At 36.5% G+C, this 24,914-nt stretch overlaps 1 protein-coding gene across 1 annotated transcript in view; it reads right to left on the reverse strand.

Annotated features, from left to right (window-relative positions):
- gli2a (GLI family zinc finger 2a) overlaps positions 1 to 24,914 on the reverse strand; it is a 79,974-nt gene that overhangs the window by 46,117 nt on the left and 8,943 nt on the right. Inside the window, exon 2 of the mRNA XM_084420859.1 lies at positions 18,529 to 18,650. Within this exon, the coding sequence (XP_084276985.1) occupies positions 18,529 to 18,643 (115 nt within the window). The 5' untranslated portion in view covers positions 18,644 to 18,650. The remainder of the gene's footprint in view (positions 1 to 18,528; positions 18,651 to 24,914) is intronic.

Raw genomic sequence — 24,914 nt, forward strand, 5'->3', positions numbered from 1 at the left:
AGACCTGTTCCTTTCCGGTGATGAGTAAGACTTAAGGAACTTACATGTTTCTTTGTGCCATGCCGCCTGGTGCCCATAAATCATTGTGGTAGTCCTGTGCTATCCAGTGAATGTCCTTTCTTGTGGGAAACCTTTCAGTCAAGTCATGCTTTTCCCACCATTGTTTCCAATTTGGGAGCCCACCTGTTTACTACTTTTAGTGCTCTAAATGTTTACACAGGACCTTATCCTGTAAGCGTATTTTTTCAGTTGGCTTCACCAAGCCTGACCAAGATGTTTTGAATGCTGAACATGTAATTTAAGTGGTTGGTGTGAGCTTTACGTTAATATCCACGTACAGAATGAATATGATTCCAGTTGAAATTTTAATTAATGTTTAAACGTGTCAGCTTTAAATCCTGTTCGTTTTCAGTCAAAAATCTCCCTGTAAATAAACTAATCCTATGTTTTGGTGGTTGCTGAGGTGAACCCAGGTAAAGAGGCACTAGAGACCAGCTCTAATGTAAGGGTCTTCTGAATGCAGCACACAGAGTAATCTGCTATCCTGCCCCATACCTCTGAAACCACAATTTGCAAAACTGACTTTCTAACAGACTGCAACTGAAATGTTTACTTGGCCGCAATGAAAGCATAAAACTAAATAAACAAGAACCCTTGAGTAACACGTGTAGATCCCCCCCCCTCCCCTACCCACACTGGAAGGGAGGTCAGAGAGGGGAGATGTGGGCAAATGTTAGTTTATATGTCTCTCTTCATTCAAGTCCAAATGAAAGAACACAAACAAGACAAATTAATGAGAGCGCCTCGTCATTGTGAACGACCAATAATATTTGCCTGGACAGACCCATGCTACATGTTGCTACTGTGTGGGGCACTGGTTTTTAAAGCATTTCCCGATAGGATAGGATAGGATAGGATAGGAAATAGAAAAAAGATAAAAATTTGATAAAAAAAAAGAAAAAGATTTGAAACAATGACTTTCATTGTCAGTGAGGTCCAAAACAACATTTGCGGTCAGACCGCAACAAGGGCTCCTCTCTGGAAATGAGTGAAAATAGTGTGTAGAATTGTCACCGTTTCATTTAATTATTGCTATCATATATAAAGTTTTGGAGCAAACTTGCTCTTAATTTTTGTGCACACGCCTGAGGCATTTTTAGTGGTGTCTTGAATCAAAGCTAAAAGTTCAAAACATCCTTGTCTTTAACGTCGGGACAAAAGTCAACTGTGAGTCTACTACGTTTTGTTCACACACTCGTTTAACTCCTCTTAGAGCTCTTGTAAATATTGTCAGACGAGCAGAAGCTTGCCTCTGTCTGCCTCTCAGAGAGCTCTCTACACAGGGCAATATTTATCTTAGTGCGGGCCGCAGGGAGGGCTAAAGCTGAAGAAAGGGGTCTAGGTAAACACTTCAGAGGGGTCTGAGACAGCCCTCCAACACTTTACTGAAAAGTGCCAGTGACTGACCTCACAGCTCAATGGCACAGTGCTAACTAGGACAGAGACAAAGCGGGCAAACAGCCAATTGTTTGAAGATAGAGCCTGCAGTGCTAAATAGGGGACGGGAGGATGGGGGCAGGGGGAAATGCCAAAACTCCACTGCAGCTGTAATTTACAGCATTAGTGAGCAGCATTAAGACAACTTGTGCTTCTTCTAATGCAGTGGTTATAGTCTTAACATGTCCAGGTCATATTTCAGCCCACAAAACTACTAAACAGCTCTCTGAAATACTGCATTATGTATGTATTCAAACAAGTTTGCATCATGACTAATCAAAAATATTTCACACTTATTTCATTATGTATGTATCTACTAAGAGGTATAATGGTTGCTTCATGACTTCAATTAACTACATCATTTAACCATTACCATAATGCTAAAAAATAACAAAACCCACTGATATCATATTTAACAAAATATTTATATATAGCCTACATCATAGTAGCGGTTTTGTTATTGTTAACTAAAACTAAAAATTGTTTTTGATTATTAAAATAGTTGAAATACAATAAAACATACATATTTGATTAAAAACTTGAAGTACTAAAAGTTGAATTTTACATTTGAGTAGTTAAACTAAAATTAAGTTTAGTAAAATTTTAATATTTAAACTGAAGCTAAATAGATATATCAAAAACAAAATTACAAGAACATATACATATATACATATACAGACACACACACATATACACATATATATATATATATATATATATATATATATATATATATATATATATATATATATATGCACACACACACACACACGTCTTTTCATTCTTTACAGTCAAACCTTACAACTGACAATAAAGACCATCAGAACATATTTGTGCTAAAGTTTCTTTTAACTGTTAAAGTCTGCACCCACTCAAGACTGACCTGTCTGAATTAGTCCGTTCTCATTACATATATGACGATAGAGTAAAATTAGGACTGATAATTGTCAGCAATTAGCTCAAGGCAAAGAAAGAGAAGACGACAAGCTTCAAGTTATGTGTTGTGAATACTTAAAACAAGTGGAGACTAAGAGCCACTGTGGCTAACTGGTCACATCCTGACAGCCAAGACGAGCAATACAATACACTCTGTCTGAGCTAAGAGGCAGGTCATTAACACATAATAGAGAGGGGTGTCACTTTAGACACCTTAATTTAATAATTACTGACAGGTAAAATTACACTATTGAATGATGACAGACCACGGAATAGAAAAGTTTGCTGTGCCTTCAGCCAGTAAGGTACAATGAAACACTTCGGCCAGCCTGTTCTACAGTATCTAAACCACAAAAAGCGACACCAGGTGATTTTCCAGAATAAAATGACTCACATGGAGACTGTGGATTTATCCTGCGGGGTAGCACATGAGTCTCAAAATTTTTGAATGCGTCTTAAAACCTGGAACCCAAATTTTGCATTCATCGCTCATGATGCCTTTGATGAAGCTTTTGTTCTGAATCAGTTTTTGTCACTAGGCCAAAAATCTAAATGACTGCCAGAAGGTTTCTAGACAGTAATCAAAGCACCTCAAAATGTTCCTGTTTTCCATTTAAAGTTTGCTAAGGAGGGTGTGCTGACTCTAGTTATCTTTATCTTTTGTATCGTAACAGGACAGCTCACCCAAAACGTATAAATTATTCACCCTCTGTAGAACACAAACAAAAGGTACCTTGAAATTATTTTTATTTTTTTCATACAATTCAAGTCAATGGGGTACGGTGATGTTTTGGACCCCATTGACTTTCATTGTTTGAACAAAAACATTCCTCAAAATATCTTCTTTCATGTCCCGCAAAAGAAATTAAATGCAATTGCATGTTTACAAATGTAAACAGAAACGGCAATTAGAGTAGCACATCCACGCACACAAAATAAACATCTGGTTTTCTAACGTCTGTCGCGATAGAAACGGTGGCGTAAAACAGAACCATGCTTTACCGAGAAATCTGATTAAAAAGCAGTTATCCTCTCTCGCAAAGTAATCTCAAAGTGCATTGAAGTTTAACAGTTGCCGCCGTCTTGATGAAGATACACATGTGCCACAGATGTATTAACATCCACGAGCTGATCCTTCAATGGGTATCAGATGCTGCCCAGCATCAGCGTTTGGTTTCTGAAAGACTTACTTACAGTGAGCTGACATGACATGGGTACAAAGATATCAAGCTTAGACAGAACGATAGACAGATAGAATGATGGACAGATAGATTGTTAGAAAGATAGACAGAGGAATTATAGAAAGATTGATAGAAAGATAAAATAATTATGGAAAGATAGACAGAAGATAGAATGAAAGAACGATAGACAAATAGAATGATAGATAGACAGATCGATAGACAGAGAATGACAGACAGATAGATAGAACAATAGATAAAATGATAGATAGAATGACAGAACGAGCGAAAGAAATAAAGATAATATAGAACGATAGACAGAAAGACAGACAGACAGGGAATAATAGCATGATAGAACGACAGAACGATAGATAGACATAGATAGACAGAACAATACAGTATATAGACAGAAAGATAGATAGAATAACAGACAGATATAACAATACACAGGGAATGATAGAACGAAAGATAGACAGACAGAGACAGAACAATATATAGACAGAAAGATAGATAGAACGTCAGACGGATGGACAGACAAACAGATATATATATATTAGGGGTGGAGCCGAACCCGAATACGGTATTCGGAAAGCACAAATAATGTGTTTTTTACGAATACTTATTTCGAACAAATACTTTTAAAAATATTTGTATTCGGGAACAAGAAAAACTTTATATCAAAAAGCTGCGTTTCCTCATGAGACATGGCGACCGGCGGTGCTGCTGATGTGGTGGCTGAAATATTTTGGATTAGGCTAATGTCACGTTGTCATAAGGGGTAGTTCACATAGCGCGTTTTTTGCGCGTGCAGATTTCAAATGTAGGCGCGCGGCAAGCGCGCTTATAATAGAAGCGAGCGGCGCGCTGCATAGCAACGACAGACGCCACGGGAGGGCAAGCGCTTGTGGAAAGGAGAAAGCGTGCGAACTGCGCTCTTCATGATTACGAAGTATCAGCAAAGAATTAATTGATTTCTAGCCCTTGCATTAGCTTTAGATATATTTATGGAGATGAGAAATGAAATTAAAAAGCCGTCATTTTGTCATTAATATCAGTCCGTCAGAAAAGCAGTTCTAGGCTTATTCTTGGCTGGATAACTCTTAGCAGGTTTAAAAAGCTCTTTTAAAATTAAATATGAATGCAGTTTTGGATTAAATATAAGTACAGTCAAGTCAAATAAAACATGTTTTATCTCCTGTTTGGTAACACTACAATAAGATACCATTCATTAACATTACTTAATGCGCATCTAACATCAACACATTGAGTGAACAATATATTTTTACAACATTAATTAATGTTTGTGAATGTTATTTAATACAAACACTTGATTGGTCATGTTTGTTCACTTCATTCATTGTGCATTAAATAATGTTAACATAAATAATGTTAACTTTTGATTTTAAAAATGTATTTTTAAATGAACCCCAAGGAGAATAATTGCGACAGTATATAGCCTAACTATTGTTTATTGTTAGGTCATTTTATCTATTGTTATCTAACAAATGTAATATTAATGTAGTGTTTTTAATACTACAGTTTCCATCTTTGTAACCGTGATATAAACTTTAATATATGTAAATTTAATCTAAATTAAGCTTTACCGAAATTGTTACCGAGAACCGTGGATTTTCACAGGTATTGGTACCGAATACTGAAATTTTGGCACCGTGACAACACTAGTAGCTCTGTTAGCTTGGTAATTTAGACAATAGGCTGTTGACAGAGTAACATTAACGTAGGTAATGGCTGTTATGTTATTTTCTTTTCAATGACGTTCCTTGTTACATGTTCATTGCTGGATTTATGGAAAAACATCAACCAATATTGCATATCCATAATTATTATAATGGATATAATTAAAGAATACTTACACTATAACGTAAATTAGAAGTGTAACGCAAAAAAAATGGATTTTTACACCTATTTTGAAATTTACTCGAATACAAATACAAATACTTTTCCCCTCTCAACAAATACAAATACAGATACAAATACCGGCTGCTTTGCACACCCCTAATATATATATATATATATATATATATATATATATATAAAACGATAGATACAGACAGAACGATAGACAGATAGATAGAATGACAGAGAATGATAGAACGATAGACAGACAGAAGGATAGAACGATAGATAGAATGACAGACAGATAGATAGACAGAACAATAGACAGAGAATGATAGAACGATAGACAGAAGGATAGAACGATAGAACGATAGATAGACAGACAGAGACAGAACAATATATAGACAAAGATAGATAGAACGTCAGACAGATAGACAGACAGACAGATAGATAGACATATACATAGATAAAACTATAGATAGAATGAGACAGACAGAACGATAGACAGATAGATAGAATGACAGACAGACAGACAGAGAATGATAGAACGATAAAATGATTGAACGATAGACAGACAGAAGGATAGAACGATAGATAGAATGACAGACAGATAGATAGACAGAACAATAGACAGAGAATGATAGAACGATAGACAGACAGAAGGACAGAACGATAGATAGAAGGATAGACAGACAGACAGAGACAGAACAATATATAGACAAAGATAGATAGAACGTCAGACAGATAGACAGATATATACATAGATAAAACGATAGATAGAATGAGACAGACAGAACGATAGACAGATAGAATGACAGACAGACAGACAGAGAATGACAGAACGATAAAATGATTGAACGATACAGACAGAAGGATAGAACGATAGATAGAATGACAGACAGATAGATAGACAGAGAATGATAGAACGATAGACAGACAGAATGATAGATAGAATGACAGACACAGATAGATATAGACAGACAGACAGAACGATAGATAGATTACTGCATAAATATGTATATAAATATAGTTTGTGTGAACTGAACATGCGAGTGTGTCACACTGAGTATTCTTCTGTTTGAGCACATTATCATTAGCAGTTATATGCCAATTACAGTGTCTCAGAGCATTTGACAAGCTGCCAGCTCGAGGTTTCTTGAGGTGTCAGAATTGGGCTACACAAACAGATGAGAACACAAGGTCTATTTAGGGGGATAAGCAGGCTTCATTTCCAGAGTTAGCATGAACCCACCTGCAATAACAGACATGCCTGATTCTGGACAAAATATAGCCTCTAATAACAGTAAGCATACTGCTTTGAATGGAAAGCCTTAAAAGGCCAGTAAATATTAAAATAAGTAAATGGCCGAAATGAATCTATACTGCTGTACATTAATGGAAAAAAAAAAACTAAAAATCAACAATTTAGGCATCACACCATTATAATGTACAGTATGTAAAATGTGTATTCATTAAGCAAAAATGACACTTGAGTATGTTATGATATATATATATATATATTTTTTTTAAGGTTCATTTAAAGTGAGGTAATCTAAATGTAAAAATAAGAGTAAATGACCATGCACAATTAAATATCCAATATCAACTGAAATAAATAAACAAATAAATAAATGTGTGTGTGTGTACATAAGATAACATTCCCTTAGGTGTGAATTTGAAATCAATTCTTGAGAACATACTTCGCTTTGTTCAATAATTTTCCATTGAAATCTATCAGCAAAGTAAAAAGGCAAATCAAAAGACTGCTGGATGATATCTGTGCGCTGACACAGCGGAGGCCTGCTCTGAATGCCTGCGGTATTCGCTGACTACTTGAATTAGATAAGAGAAAGCATATTTACACACTGGCCCAACACTACAATTCAGTCTGTCAGTGACACGGTCTCAGTCAACATTGCTCTCAATCCATTTAGCTATTCTGCGGTTGCGCAAACAATGGTAATATAAAGGCAATGATGTTTATGCTATTAAGTGGTGGGTTGTGTGGGAGAAACTATGTTCCTTTTTGGCCTCCTGCTCTTGGCAGAGCCGGCACAGCTCCCTCTGGCTCCAGACGCCTCTATGTCGCTGCCAGCAGGGCGAGACTCGCTTGACAGAAGAAAACGTTACCTGGAGCAGACTGCTAATTGGCTATGTCCCAAACACCAGTGTTTTTACACAAATTAACTGAATGTTACAGAAACACACGAGGGGAACAAAAAGTTCTCTCTTCTATAATACAAATACAGTCCATAAAAAAAAAAAAACACTATGAAATAAGAATTTAAGTGATAATAATTAAAAAAATGCAAAATGTAGGATTACAACAACTAATCAATCAAATTAATTAAAACAAATATTTAAAAAATGAATGTTGTAATCATGAAACATTAAGCAGCAAGTTTTTTCAAAGAAGTCTCTCATGCTCCCCAAGGATGCATTTGTTTGTTTAAAAACAGTAATATTGTGAAATATTATTACTATTTAAAAGAAATTTTCTATTTTAATACATTTAAAAATGTAATTTATTCCAGTGGTGGCAAAAAAAAATTCAGTATCATTACTCCCGTCTTCAGTGTCACTTGATCCTTCAGAAATCATTCTGCTGATTTGCTGCTCAAGAAACATTTCTTGAAACATTCTGCTAAATATTTTGTGGAAACCGTGACCATTTTTTGATGAATAGAAAGTTCAAATTAACATTTATATAAAAAAAAAAAAAAAAAAAACGTTCTGACACCAAACTTTTGAATGGTAGTGTATTTTCGATGTGACGTCGCTTAAAAATGGCAGCGACCACTGTAATCAAATACTGTTTGATTTCTCCGTAAAGAAATGTATCTTCTTCTAGCCTTTAAATCCCATAATTCACTGTACATTATCAGAACATTGTGATTGAGCACGAATACATGCTGAAACGTTTGAGATTTTACTCTGCTCCCTGTTACTTTTTGATCTTTCATACCTTTGTTGATACCTTCATGGCTCCATGCCACAACATGTCAAGTGCATGTCTTGTTTATTCCATCGGTCTCATGCCGTGTGAGTCAAAGATAAGATACTATCCTACTGGATCCAGGTTAAACCGCTCGGCTCCAGGAGGAGGAGGGTTAGAAGGAACGCTGGGGCCGGGAACAAGTCCGTATCTGCTGGTGCCATGCAATGACCTTTTTTTCTCTCTCTTTGAAGCACAGACCAAGAATGCATAGTTTACACTGTGGGAAATTACCTGAGCCACAACAGAGTTTAAATTCACACCAATTTATACCTGAAGAATCAGACGGACCTCGAACTTGGACTTTGCATGACCAAAAACCTGCTTTCTGAACCGTTTGGGTGTGCAGGCGGTGGTTCCAGCCGAATAAGTATTCCGATGGCATGGATTTCATTTGCAAATGATGTCCATTTTCCTGAAAGCTACACTTTTTTTTTTTTTCACTTCTTCTCTTAACATAAGCCAGACTTATTTTGGGAAAATTGTTTTAAGAATGATTAAGACTGTAAGCTGCTGCCAGCAGTGTGAGCTGGCTTTTACAAGCAGCAAATGAGTAAGGAAACATTTTGATTCCATTTCCCATGTACAAGCTTTCAGAATTCCAAAAGATTTTGGTCTCTGGCAGCTTTTCCCTGCTGCCCACAGGCCACACAGAAGGAGAGGAGTGAGCAGTACATATGATACTGTACATCCGGACGCTTCCTCTTGAGGCCAATGCTTCAGCAAATCTGAGCAAATAGCTATCCATGTATTATTTTCTTAATGCTGTTTTCTCTAACATTTCAACCAGCAGGTTTACGGGCACTTGTTCTGCGAATCAATCAAATCTGCAAGGCGGAAATTCAAAGAGCCAGCTAGCTAACATGGCAAGCTTCAAATTTCTCCTTACAAATGAAGAAAAGTGCACAGCAGACATTTCTGATGATTTTTCCCCCCCTACCACTTTAAACGATCTCCTCTCTGAATGATTTTTGGTTTCATTAGAGTCTTAGCTGAAAACCAAGTCTCAGAGAAATAGTTAAGTCATCATTTATTCACCATTATGTCATTCCAAAACCTTTTTTTTCTTCTGTTAAACACAAAATATGTTTTCAAGACTGTACTAGTTGCCCTTTTCCATGCAATTACAATGAACCGTTCTTCAAAAAAGGTGCAAAAGCACCATAGAAATGAAATAAATGTGTGTGTGTGTATGTATATATACCCCCCCCCCCCCCCAAAAAAAACCTTTTTAAGTCAGTTATTTATATCTTTTGCTGTAGTGTGTCAGTAGGAAATATCAGTTTACATTTCCAAACATTCTTTTTGCCATTACTTGTAATAATCCAGTGAGATTTCTGTATGCGCAAGGAATCTGACAACAGCCAGGATGATCTGATCTCACCATCATCGAGTCCGTCTGTGATTACATGAAGAAACAGAAAAAACTGAGACAAACTAAATCCAGAAGAACTACGGGAACGTCTCCAAGATGCTTTTGTGTGTGTGTGTGTGTGTGTGTGGGGGGGGGGGGGGGGGGGGGGTCTAGTCTAACATGACTAAGACTTTTGCACAGTACTGTATGTATGTATGTATGTATGTATGTATGTATGTATGTATGTATGTTTTCACTAGAGATGCACCGATTACAATTTTCTGGGCCGATTCCGATTTCCGATTTTTCATTAAGTGTGACCTGCCGATTCCGATTTCATTTTTTCTAACCACTTTACAGCACACACAAATATTTATTTTATATCTTTTCTGTAATAGAACATTTTACAATTTGCATAGTACATCTTTTTTTGAACAGATAAACGCTATAAAATAGAACTATATAAATGACTCCAGATGTGGGTAATTCACACATATGAAGTGCAGTGTTATGGAAGAACCATTTCCTTTTCACATTCAATATCCAATTATTTTTATATATATGTATTTAGCAAACTAAACGTCTGTATGAAAACAGGGAATGGCAATAAAATAATATATAAATAAAAAATAAAATAAATATAGCCTTGCAGTATAAAGATATTTCTCAAAGCACACATACACAGGCCTATTGCAATCACTTGTACAAAATGAATAATAAAACAAGTTTCTATAAATATTAGTCTTCTTTTCTGACATGGCCTACACCAGTTCTTGTTAAAACACGCAAATTCTGTGCATTTTGGGCACTTTTTTGTGAAACCCTATTTAGGCTATTTTGTCCATCAAAAGTGTGCTTTCCCTTTAATTGAGCGTGAGCAGTGCAGCAAATAGACTCGGCGCCGAAACACGCGCTTCACTGCTCGCGCTGCTCCTGCTCCCGTTGTGAATGCACTCATTGATTAACATGCACGCCGAAAAAAAGTACGTGCTTGCGGTCTGAACGGCAGTAATTCACGAGGTATCCTACATGTGTGTTCCGTGTGCACGTGTGATGCTGATGTTGCACGATGTTAATCATGCGGCGCCCGAGTGCATTTGACTGGCATAAAATCGGCATTTGTCAGACTGACCAGCCTGTCGCCGGTCATGGCCGATCACGTGAAAATCAATCGTGCATCTCTAGTTTTCACATTCATCCCAGCTCTCACTGACTCGTTCACTGAGAGTTTACAAGTTCACAGCAGAAGTCGCTATTTGGTTTGTGACCCGATCTTTCTTTTTAGTCAGATATTTGTTCTCAAGTTCAAATCACCGACTCATTAATTCAGTCGCAGTGGTTCTCGTGTTAACAGCTCATTGGAGGGAAAAATTATAACTGAATAATGACTTAAATTTCAGTCTGTTTCTCACCGAAAGCTAAAGTATAATTTCAGAACATCTGGAATACAGCATACAAGTAGTACTTGCAAGCATCCATATTTTACCCAAACTGACTACAGTAGATTAATAACAGAAACAGTCTCCCCTTTGCAATCTTGGATTCAGTGCTTTGGTGGAGTTATCATGGGTTACTACTATCTGGATTTATTCCTGCAACTGTTACGTTAGTAGCCCAGATCCATCACTAGGTCACCGCCATCTTATCAAGGGCACAAAGATAACAGGACAGGATTGTGTTGATACAGTCCTGACGATCCATCTATGATACTGTGCAACAAAAAGTGCATGACAGAGCTACTACAGCACTGGCCACTGACATTCAGTACTTGAATGAATGGCCAAAGGAGCCAACCGCATGCTTCTGTGCGTCTGTCTGTCCACCCGCGGTCGGAGGATTCCTCTGTTTGTTATCACTTGACAGACTGCATTTACACAATCAACCCCCTCTGCTTATTTTGCTGGTCGCACAGTTTACTATAGCGCATCTAGGCCCTGTCCTTGGAGCGTGTCCAGAAATGACTACTGCTGTCGGCCCCCCTCCGCCTGTCTTCAACGCTGGACAACCTGCTGACACACCAACCGCCAATCTGTGGGAAAATTTCCCTGGAAAGCAGCATATTCTAGACCCTCTGCAGCTGTGCATTTGATAAATGTGCTTCGAGATATTATATTTAACATACATTTCTGTGCAGACCTCCTGCAATGGTCCCCGTATTCTGAAAAAACGGATCATTTGCTAGGCTCCGCCCCTCTTGGTTTACAGTTTCTAATGCCTTTCACAGTCAACAAAAAAAAAGTTATAACAGTGTAAAAGAAAATAAAATTCAAATGTTTTTTTTGTACAGCATACTCACTATGGCACTGTGAGTTACTTTTGCCTATAGGGATGCACCGATTTTGAAATTTATGCCAGTATAGCGATTAGCTGTTTTTATGTTATGGGCAATATCCAATAAATGTCCGATATTAAATTGTTATATAATTGAAAATTAAGAAACCAAAAACTAAAATCATCTTTAAAAACGACTTTTAAATGCTACAAGTGCATTCTATAAAAACTAAAATCCACTTTTAGTCACATTTAGTCATTGCAACATTATAATGTACAGAATGAAAAATGTATTCATTTTGATTTGCTAAAAATTACATTTAACAATGTAATTAAATTGTTAATGTTGTTAAAGATGAACTCTAAATGAGTCAATATAAATGTAAAAATAGATCAAATTAGCAAACTGACAGCAATAAATAAAAAATAAACCTCTTTAATATGGTCCCAAATATTTTTGTGCATCCCTAAATGCCTGTATATAACCTGAATTAATACATACATGAAAAGAGTGCATCATTACAAATGCTTAAAAAGAGTTTTTTTTTTTTTTTTTCTGTTTATTGTAATGAAGCAAAGTTACAAATTTAGTCTGTTTATCCTGTGTAAATGTCTGGAAGACTTCAGACATTCTCTTCCTGTCATGCTTCACTGGGATGCGGGTCTGGCTCAGGACTGTGTGTGGGTAGAGGTTCACACCCTGTTTTCATTAACGACAGTACAGACGTGTTAGGTACAGGCCTAATTTCACCGTATGCTGCCTGAGCCCAAGCCTTATACATGTATTCTAATCTTTCATTCTCAATAAAGTAAAAATGACAGTAAAGGGGCCACCAAAAACACCTGTGTGTGAGCAAGTCTCCAAAGCCTTTGAATACACACTAGGAAACATAAAATGGATGGAATTATCTCAGAGTTTGAAGTCAGGACTAAACGGTTCATGCTGGGAATGGCACGCTGTTAAAAAAAAAAAAAAAGGAGAAAAAAGGAGGCAGAGAAGAACAGGGAAGGAGAAGGGGAGTGGGCTAATCCCCCGGAGCATCCATATATTGCTCCTTACTCCTCTCCCACTGCTTGTAAACGCCCTGGAATGTAACATGTTGTCTTTGGACCCTGTGTGTGTGGATGTCTCCAGTATGGAGAGATTTATGTGCGCAGACGTTGCCTAAAGCTCCCTCTTTTTGACTTTTAACAAGGGGCTTTGAAGCAAGGAGCCTTTCAGCATTAAAGTAATATCAGAGGCACATTCTTTCATTTCTCAGTCAGTTATGCATTGTATCTTTGTGTGGTGGGTGTATCGTTGTCAACGCGTTATGTCTGGCAGATACAACATATGAGAAATGGGTCAAAACGAGTTTGTCTTCCCTTGTAATAGCGAATCTTCTCAAAGTTTGCAATGCATAAGGCTGTTTAAAAAAATAAAATAAAAAAGTACTTTCAGAGCACTTTAAATATTCCTCAGAACTCAGATGTTAACAGTGTACATATATTATTCTTTATTTTCAAGCACACTAATGTTCGAAATACACCAGACATTTTTTTTAACATCAAACTGTCGAAAAGTAAAAAGACTAAAACCCATGTGACCGAATCCAAGCAAACTTGAAGGAAAAGCGCACTGGACTTCCTTTTTCCAGTCTCATTCCGTATGTAGGGCACCACTTCTCTGACTTTTACTTTCTTTAATGAGTGTGGAAGGGAGAGGAGCTACTTCTTCAACTTCTTGATCAGAATCTCATGTTTTTCAAGTAGACTTTATGCCACAATCAAATGCCTGTGGACTCTTCGAAAAAACAAAAATCAAGACATCCCCCTGCTTTCACTTACCATATCTAATCTTTAAATCCCCTTTTGGGGCTGGTCAGTCCCCCATGTGAAATTTAAGATGAGGAGAGCAGGGGGATCTTGGAAAGCCATTTACTTAACTGTTTATAAAAGCCACATGAAGGAAACTTTGCACAAATCCCTTTAACCGCTGGTGAAAGAGCTTGTTTCCACATAGAGAACAAGCAGCACAAAATAACAAAATGGGAAGAAAATTTAAGCACATTATGCGCCGACAGCAATAAAATGATCCTATAGTTTTTCTTGTCGAGGAAGGATCAAGGCAAGGTGCTTTTACACAGTCTTGGTCACCTTTTGGGAAGCCAAAATTAAAGTATTTCCCACTCTAAAATGATATCAATCTTCTGCAAAGACTGCAGCCTGTTCCAGATAGTGGGCGGTCACACATCTGACAGGAACAAAAAAAAAAAAAAATAATAATTTCAGACTCAGTCAATAGGCCTTCCTGTAAGCTGCCAGCATGACTTCTCGGGTGTCGGGCAATGGTGGGGTCAGTATTGACTGAGGTAGTTTCGAAAGCAAGACAAAAAGTAACTATTCGTTTCATGCCCTAAATTTTTAGGGTTTACGCTAGTTTAGCCAAATCACATCGCCAATGGTAACAACGCCAATGGTTCTAGCATATTGACTAAAACCGTTTACACAAGACGACAGTCCAAAAAATGAATCTAATCACTGTACGGGCCAAAGTTCACTTAAAGAATGAACAAAGTGCCATTCATGCAAAAGGGTGATCTATATTACGATATTTCTCTATACGAAGCATAGACTTTATTCAAGCCACAAAAAGACAAACTTATTACTGAAACACTAATAAAAACCAAAGTATTGGAAGACATAGTACTGCGCTTGTCACCCAATGTGCGACCCCATTAAAGATGCCATATTCAAGTACAGGGGTACATATTAATGTCTTAAATTCATCACACAAACTATAGGACAGCTAAAAACAATTGGAACAAAGCACTTAGTAGTATAGACTACTTTTTATGACAGTTTTATGGTGCTTTTTACCATTTTGGAGAATTTTATAGAAAAAAAGATCATATGCGCATGTGTGCATACAACTTGCAATAGTTCTAAGAAATGACAAACTGGCAAACATAAGAAGAAAAAACAAAACCCTACAACTCCAGCATAGGCTAAATGCAGCCTGCTCATGCTATCCTGTCAGAGATCCTCTTTCTCTGGACCAGAAAACCCACTGCAGCGGAAGGGCCTCATTTAGAGAAACAGAAAGGAAAGGCGGAGGAAAAAAAGAGAATAAATCCCTTTCTCAGGAAGATTAGTGGCTGTCCCTTTAGAGTGGGCTGTGTGTGGATAGAGCGGCTTTTTAAGCCACATTTTTCTCTGCCAGTGGCTTGACCCCTGGTGGACTGCCTCTCTCCCCTGGGCTGCCCGCCGCACTGCTCTCTGCTCCTCCCACCCAGCCTCCTTACCCATTCTTCACCGTCTCTACAGAGAACTATTTAGAAGGGATAAAGAAATACCTCTGTTTCTCTGACATGGTGTCTGTGACCAATCTAGAACCGCTCGGTGTGCTTCCACAAATGAAAAAGGCTTGGAAAAATTATCTCCACCACCTGTCATCAATCTGCTGATATTATACCAGGCAGGGGCGGGATAATATCCTCACCACATACAGGTATCCAAACAAAACTAATTGGCACCAAACTTGATAATTAAGCCTGCCTGAAGTGGTGCAGCCACAATTTTACATTGTAAAGTGTATTAAATTACATAAAAGATTTGAATAGACAGTTATTTTAAATCAGTAATATTAATGTTTTAACTGTATTTTTGATTAAATAAATGTAGCCTTACTGAGAACGAGAGACTTAAAAAAATCTTCCCAACCCCAAACTTTTGAGCGGTAGTGTGTTATTAAAGCGTATGCTTTGCAAACAGTTTTCGGTCTTTGCCGTTCATACAGCAGTAGCTGTGCTTGCATCATTAAAAGTAACTGCCCAAGGGTGTTACCAAGATGGCCGCCAACTGGACTGACTTTGGTCGGGATCATGTCAGGACACATTAAATTTGAGAACACCGGTTTAAAATTTGGCCTGAACTGGTGGGAAAGAATGTTTTGTGGTCGGAGAATTTTCTTTGCAGATTTTCCTTTGAAACACTGACACCTTTCCTTGTTCCTACTTCATATCATGTACCTACACTGAGCACACATTGTCTCGAGGTACTGAACAAAAGTTGGAACGAGCAGCTAATAAATCCTGCTGATCCCCTGTAACCACTAAACTGATCTCAATAAAACAAATTCTGCACCATAAAAACTGTAAATAGACATAAAAGTGAGATGAAACAAAAGGTATTGAATAGCTCAGAAATGCTTTAAATAAGTTCAGTCCTGCTCCAGGAGATCTATATCGCCCTACAGGGTTCAGATCCTCTAACTCTAGTCAAACACACTTCAACCAGCAAATCCAAGTCTTCAGGTTCATTGGCAATTACAGGCAGGGTTTGAAAAATACCATACAGGGAGGCAGATCTCCAGGGACAGGAACGAGTATATGTAACTTTCCAATTTTTTTTATAGAAAAATACCTTTTTCAAGCTTAAAAAAAGCACCAAGTTATTCATACTGTGCACTATATTTTAAATGAATTCAAAATGAAATTGAAGTACAGTAAGTACTTAGTAACTTGAAAACTGTTAAAAATGATTTGTGAACGTATCATTCAGACCAATGTTGTGAACTGGATCAGTGATTCATTGAAAAGATCCGACTCATAAGCATCATTTGTTTATGAATTGGGCATTGCTACTTCTCTTATAAACACATATGAACATGTTAAGGACAACTAGAGCGAATAACAAGATTTTCAGTGAACAACAACTTAATTTTCAGTCATATGGACCACTTAAATGATACATTTTGAAAGCTTCACCCATTTATTGTTTTATTTATTTATTAATTTATGATTTAACGCAGTATATGCAGCAATGGCTATATTCATGGCAATCAACAGTATTTCAATTTTACAAATATTTAATGTATGTAACAATTTTCTTAAAAACAATCAATATACAAAATCAGACATATATACCAATAGTAACAACAGTAATAATCACCCATTTATTGTAACTGCATATAAAGAAAATGACCAGGACATTCTTTCAAATGTTTCCTTATGATTCACAGAAGAAATAAAATGTCATACAGGTTAGGAATGACGTAAGAGTGAGTAATTTTTGAGAGTATCATTCCAGTGTAACACTAAATTGAATGAAAAATTCATGAAAAGATCCCAACTTCCTTGTCTACATCTTTTTATACACGCTTGTAAAACTTCTGGTCTCTAGTGGTGAGAGCAAGGTCCTTCACCATCACTGAGGTTTGTATTCAAAAGCCTTTTCAGCAGGCAACTAATGAAATGAAGTACTATTCCTTGAGCATTTCCTATAATCATATTTTTTCCGTTTTAAATATGAATTTTCACATTCAAAATAACCCACAACATCATACACTGAGACAAAAAATAACACCCTTCTGAAGAGCGGGTACACCGATGCCCTATTTCTACTTTTGTCTTAAACAATTTATGATCATTGCTTTCTTATGGCAGGCCACCAAACCCCTCATTAAACAGTACGATGCCATAATATGAGCAGGTCATTAGCATTTCAAAGGTCTTTCACCATCTTCATGTTTGTCAGATGGACAGCGCAGTCCACTGCTCTCCCTGAAGCTTTAAGAAATTTATAACATTTATACTCTGGAGGTAAGAACAAGGTCTTTCAACCTAGTTAGAGAAGGGTTTTCATCACACATTCACTGACATCTTTTAAACATGTACAGCCTCTCGTCCATTCTCTTCACTCTTTCCTTTGCATCTTTGAGTCAACAAGTGATACACGAGCAAACCGGTCCGATACACAATGTCTCAGCCGATATATGAACACGTCTTCCTAATATGGCGTATTCTAGGGTCTTAATAATCATTTTAAACTAATATTTTTTACAAAATGTCAAAATTATTATCAATAATAATTTTAAATATTTTTTTATTATATAATTTAACAAACTACTAAGCATACCAAATTTAACTTAAAATAATAATAATAGTAACAGCCAAACCATTAAAAATAGTTTTTTAATAACTGAAATAAAACTGAAACAAAATATAAATATTAAATGAAAAACTTGTTGTTCAATGTTGCCATCGCATCTAACTGATTGGTACTAATCTAAGTACCAGAATTACTAAAAATAAAACAAATATTACGATGAAAACTGAAAATATAAAAATAAAAGCTTATTAAAAATATTAATAAATACTATAAAGTATATAAATAATACTAAAATAACACTGTTCTAAACTGGTTTCCCAAACACTCCTGGTCATCAATGGAGTTTCAGTATTTACCACCAGGGGCAAACTGAGCCATGCTAACCAGCTGTAACCATTTGGTAGTAGGACAACAAGAACAAATTAAGAAAAAGTTTTGAAAAGCGCCAGAGTTACACTTCGCAAGTCAAGCTACAAATTGCCTCTACACAATTTACTGGGATAGGAAAGAAAGTAGTTAAACATCAGAAAAATAAGACAATGCACCTTTTCCATTTGAGAACACAGTACCTCGAGATGCTGTGGTCGGTGAGGGCTTTTTGGGAAGGTCTGAGAAACTACTGCCATCCAGGCCTGACCCCTTGCACTCCTTCTTTTCTGTGGTGCTGGGACTTGTGGTCTCCATGATGAGCCTGAAAGAGAAAAAATATATATTCATACTGTCTTCTGAGTCACACAAATAGATGACCTGAAACATGCTACAAAGTAGCTTAGCGGACAAAAAGAGGTGTCACAACCTGTCAGCGACTGATGCAAAATTGAAAATCATCACTTCCCTCGAAAGACCTACAAATGCATGAAATCTTCAGAGGTAGTGACTGAAATGTTTCCATTATATAAACTACAATTCTACAGAAAAATCCTTCACTTCCCTCTGCCCTGTCTCATGACTCGTCTGTTTGTTTTGAGAGCTTAGAGGAGCCGTTATAGAAATGCCATGTTACCAGAAGAGACAAAGCAGAGAGCGTGCAGAGTACCTCCTCTATGGCAGCTCTGTCAGAGCGCTCAAGTGCCTGTGCTGAAGGCAGATGACTTGGCAGCACGCCGCTTGTTTAACTTTGTGTAACCTACAAGATTATCCTTGGTTCAGAGCAAACAGCGAGCGGTTTAGGACTTGAAAAGAGGTCCAAACTGAGGCCATTCAGTCTCTGATTGTGGCTGCCCATGTTGTTTGTTCTTCAGCAAATTAACAAGTATGTTTATACTTTATACCATACGTTTATAAGAAAGGCTTAAAGCTCAATAAATGCATGAAGTCAGTGAGTAATTATGTTAAATAATCCTGATCTCAGTATTGACCAAAATAATCATTTATTTTAATTAACTATTATAATTTTTGTCATAATCAAGAAGCCCTGCCCTAGTGAAAAAAATCTATATCAAAATGTATTTAAAATACATTTATTGCATACTAAGTATACTACAAACCCATTAACATATTTACTGACATCTCGCTTGAGAATTACTTATTTGGAGCACTTCTTTATTGCACAATGCACATTTATTAATATTAAGCCTAAAATGTGTTTTAATATCACTATTAGTAAGGATAGTATGATCTATAATATCAGTTTTTAAATGCAAGATATTTAAAGTGCATCAATAGTTCCACTTTAGCACAATCAAATATACTTAAGTATATTGTTAGTAGGACCTTAGCACTATTTTCGGATAACTAAAGCGTTTTAAGTACAAAATTAGTGGTTCCAATTTAGCAGACTTTAAATACCAATTTAGTATACCAAAAGTACAATTGCATTGTATTTATATTAAGTACATAAATATGTGAATGTATTTGTAGTATACTTAGCATAAAATAAATGTATTTCAAATACATTTGAGTATATTTATTTTTCACTTGGGTATATAGACTGTGGTATTTGGAAGCCTGTAAAAAAATAAATAAAATCTAATTTTAATATAAAGTCATAATTGTGAGACAAGTTTTTTTTTGTTTTTTTTGTAATCATATAACAACAGCCCATTAGAGAATAACTAGCATATTTATTTGCAGTGTGCTCCAAATGGAAAATGCATGCATGCAAACTAAATGATGCTTTCCTTTTGACCTTTTGAATGTTGTTTCTACATGCTAATTCAAAATGTAATTTTCTTATGTTCAGCATCCTGTAAGAGTACCTGTGGCCACATTCATCAGCCTTTTCTCGTGCCAGTCAAACATCCCTTTGCCAAGATAAGCCGATTAGAGGTGGACTGTTGGAGTTGGCCAGCATCTGTCTCACTACTTGTTAGCCAAGAGGGTACATTTGCCATCCTGTCTCACTGACACCTCTTCATAGATGTAACTAAACATTGTAGCTGTCAAAGGATTCATTTATACATTAATAATGAGGCCTCCTAATGCTGCTTGTGAACTCTGTGTTGTCATCAAATGTACACAGGCCAATTATAACAACTGGGACATTTCTATATGTCTCTTATGGAAACCACCTTCCAGGACTCAAAGTTGTTCTTGTTCCATATCATTACCACGATTGTTAAAAGAGAATGTTAAATGAAATGAATCCCCGTTTGAGGACATTAGTCAAACACAAACATGCTATTACTGGCGCTGGTCACCTTTATTTGCCAGAAACACCTATTACTGAAGCCAAAGCTGCCCTGGAATACATGCACAGCAACAATGACTCATAAACACCTGTCAAAGATGATCAATCATTATAATTTCAATAACATCCATCATACAAGGAGTCCTTTCAATACTTCAACGATCATTTCTTAAAAAAAAAAAAAAAAAGATTAAAAAAACTACTGCCCCCCAAATTTTAAACAGTAGTGTATAGTGTTACAAAAGATTTATATTTTAAATAAATGCTGCTCTTTTTGTTTGTTTTTTTTCCATCAAAGAATCCTGAAAAAAGTATAATAGGTTATAAAAAAAATATTAAGCAGCACAACTGTTTCCAACATTGATAATAAATCAGCATATTAGAATTGATTTCTGAAGGACCATGTGACACTGAAGACTGGAGTAACGGCGGATGAAAATTAAACTTTGCATCACAAAAATAAATGATATTTTAAAGTAGTTCAAATAGAAAAGCATTATTTTTACAATATTACTATTTTTTAATCAAATAAATCAGGCTTGATGAGAATAAGAGACTTATTTCAAAAACATTTGACTGGTACTGTGTGTGTGTATACACATATGTGACCATGGACCACACAACCAGTCACATGGGTACATTTTTTGAAAGGACAATATTTGTCAGAGATACAACTATTTGAAAATTTGGAATCTGAGGGTGCAAAAAAAAAAAAAGTCGAAACATTGAGAAAATGGCCTTTAAAGTTGTCCATTTATGTTCGCGATTGTGCTGCATTCACTCACAAAAATAAATGTTTTATATATTTACGGAAGGAAATTTACAAAATATCTTCATGGAACATGATCTTTACTTAATATCCTAATGATTTTTGGCATAAAAGAAAAATCAATAATTTTGAATTTAGAATTATTATTATTTATATATATATATATATATATATATATATATATATATATATATATGTATGTGGGTGTGTATTTGTGTATGAAAAAAAATTCTTATTCAATTTAAAAATTCACAAAAAATATTTGAAAATCTCACATTATTCAAACGGCAGGGTTGTTAGCTATTGGTTCAAAATTTAAGGCTAAAAGGCTAACCTGGTATGACATCCCAAAATGGCCCAAATTCTACCGTTTGATTTGCATAGCCAATATATCAGTAGTGCCCCATATTGCCATTTTCTTGTCACGGTCTGTAGTCTAAACCGAACTCTGACCCTTTGATGAAAAGATCTGACAGTACAGGTGTACATAACCGAGTGAACAGGTGGCGGTGAGGGGGGAAAACCGACAAGAAAGCAACTCTGTTCTTCTGCGTGGCTGCTTTGACAAATGCAGCGTGCGAAAAGGATCAGAATCTCAGGTCCGCATGACAGAGGGGTGTGAGATCACGCAGGCCTGCAGGCTAATCCTCCATAGCCGCCCCCTACCGCATTACCCCACCTACTGCTGGGCCAGAAAGTTCAGCCGTGACCGCTCACAAAAATCCCCCCCTTTGAACACTCTGTGTAGACCACCTTCACAAATCCACAATCACAGATAATGATTAGAACGGATTGTGTTTCCACGAAAAGTGAGCTGCAAGGGAAGAGCAGGAGGAGGACATTTCATTAACTTTATACTTCTTGTAAATTTGATTTCCCTTCCAGCCAAACAGTTTGTCAAAGACGAGTGAAGTCAAGCAATAAAGCTGGACACAATCCACTTTATCTTCACACAACTTTCCCTCCATTTTTAGGAAAGCAATTACACTGACTACTTAACACCAGCAATTATGTGGACTCCAAAAGTGTCAAAAGTGTTTTTCTTCCAGGAAGCTCCATGAACTTTTCTTCATTTTCCCTGAATACATGACAGGCAGCTTTGACTGCTTCTTTCTGTGCCTGTCATCAGTCTGAAAGGAAGCAACAGGTGTGAAAAAGACACCCCAAAGGACTGGGAGGGTGAAAAAAGGACAAAAATGAGAGATAATGGGAGAGAAAACCATGTGGCCCTTCGGAACAATCAAACTGATGCTGAAGAAACACCTTGTACAATCTTATAGAGCTGATGACTGCAATTCTAGAAGCCCACGCTTCTGTTCAACACTCCAATAGCATCATAAGCTCTTATAGCAGAAAAACAATCCAAAGGATAAACAGATAAATAAACAGCTCAATTAACAATTGATGTATGCTAATGACATGAACATGCTTGGAGCATTATTTATTTTCAACAGTGTTACAGCTTGCCTCTCACACAACACAAACTTCCTCTTATTTGAGGATCTCTCTAGTCTTCTGTGGCATCGTGTCTTTTGCACAGAACCACGGTGAGGACATAAATCACTGCTTCTTCATCTGTACAGTTATAAATGCAAGTGAGAGTTATATTCAAAAGACAAATTCTAGAGCAAAGCGATTAGACAAGATTATTTCTTTACACTTAACCTTAATCTTGTAATCCAGGAACATGGATAACATTACAAGCATGAAGTGCATCTAATGTCACCAAGCCAGCAGGGTCAGGGAAGTTACTCCAAAACGGTTATCAATAATTAATCACTAATTGCTTTCTCCACATTATAATGTGGCCACTTTTCTAATTACTTCAACTGAGATCAAATTACAACACTTTTTAGTGATAACACACTATAACATTATCGTATGCCATACAATTTTTTGTAAAGAAACGTAGCATTTTACTCCGCAAGGATGCATTAAATTGATCAAAAGTGACAGTAAAGGCATTTATAATGTTAAAAGTTTTCTATTTAAATAAATGCTGTTCTTTTGAACTTTATATTCATCAAAGAATCCTGGAAATAAAGTATCACGGTTTCCACCAAAAAAAGCTTTCATTGATTTTTTTTTTTCATTTTGGGGTGAACTAACCTTTTAAAATCTCCTCAACTCAAGGAACCCACCCCAAAAGATTACAGTTCAGCACATTTCTACATACAGTAGATCTTGATCATTTAAAGTCAAGATTTTATGGCATTCTTCTAAAACAAATGCACTATTTTTAATCTTTTTCAACTTTTTAATTTCGCTTGAAATGTTGTTCTCAACTAATGCTTACTACCAGACAAAAATATTTGACATTTTCCTTCTTAATTTGTCTTTGATGTTTATTGTTCGTGAGCATTTCAGCTCCAAGAGCTCGCTACATATCAACAGGCATTAACTATAACAAGCTTGTTATATCCCGGAATATGACAATGCTGCACCCAGTCAATGTTGGAATCGGAATATCTTACTATTGACTTCCATAACAAACCTGATGCAGAGATCAATATGAATGAGCATGGAGATTAGATTCATAGCAAAGCAGCACAACTATAACATCCTCCTCTCAACACTGACAGCAGGGAAAAGACCAGATGATGACCTTACCCATCCCCCCCCCCCCCCCCCCCCCCCCCCCCCAACCCCCCCAACCCTAAACCCCTGCATATGTGCAATATCCTGTGCTTGATCTCTTTGTCCTCCTAAAAATCTGAAACAGATGTTTACTTTACAACCAAGTCTATCGTTTAAGAAACTGTCCCAGCGAGGGTCTCGGCGAAGCTCCGTTGAGTGCGCTGAGAATGCCGTTGTATATGTTTGTGCACCTAATTAAATCGTTATGAGAGCTGTGTTTATACTACAAGTGTTTATAAATAAGGTGAGGCTTACTGAGAGGATACTTTAACAGAGCGTAGTGCAGCTGTTGCATGTCACATCACAGATCTCATGAAAGAATTTGCTCTCTCTGCACACCATTTGCTCGGGTCACTAAACCAAATGGGTAGTTAGCGCTCTCTCGCTACAGGCCCAGCTGTCATCCCTCCGTCTGTCCTCCCAGAAAGAAACAGACACAAATGTTAATTACATGCTTGTGAAAGAAATTATAGTTGCGGTGTAATGTAGTTTCAACGTAATTAGCGGCTAACTTACTGAATGGGACGCATTTTATTGTACAGTTTGGCTCGGCAGCTTGAGGGTGTACTGTATCATTAAGGGTGTACTGTATCATTAAGGGTAAATATCATTTAGGCTAAGGAAACATTATGAATGCCGACCGCATAAACAGCACATGACTGTTTTGGGGATTATGCATGTTCTAAAACATCCAATGTATTTTAACAATTGTTTTTTCTCTTTTTGTAATAATTCAATTATATATATAAATAGGAAAATCACTATACACTGCAAAATATTTTATATGATCAATAAGTTATGATAACATGTTTTTATATTACTTTAACTCATCAAAATAAGTTAAGCAATCTTCACCTTTTTTACGTTATATAAGATATAAGTCAGTTTAATGTAATTTAAGTTGAAATGCATTAAACATA

Source organism: Rutilus rutilus (genome assembly GCF_951802725.1).
Source record: "Rutilus rutilus genome assembly, chromosome: 10".
Taxonomy (NCBI): domain Eukaryota; kingdom Metazoa; phylum Chordata; class Actinopteri; order Cypriniformes; family Leuciscidae; genus Rutilus; species Rutilus rutilus.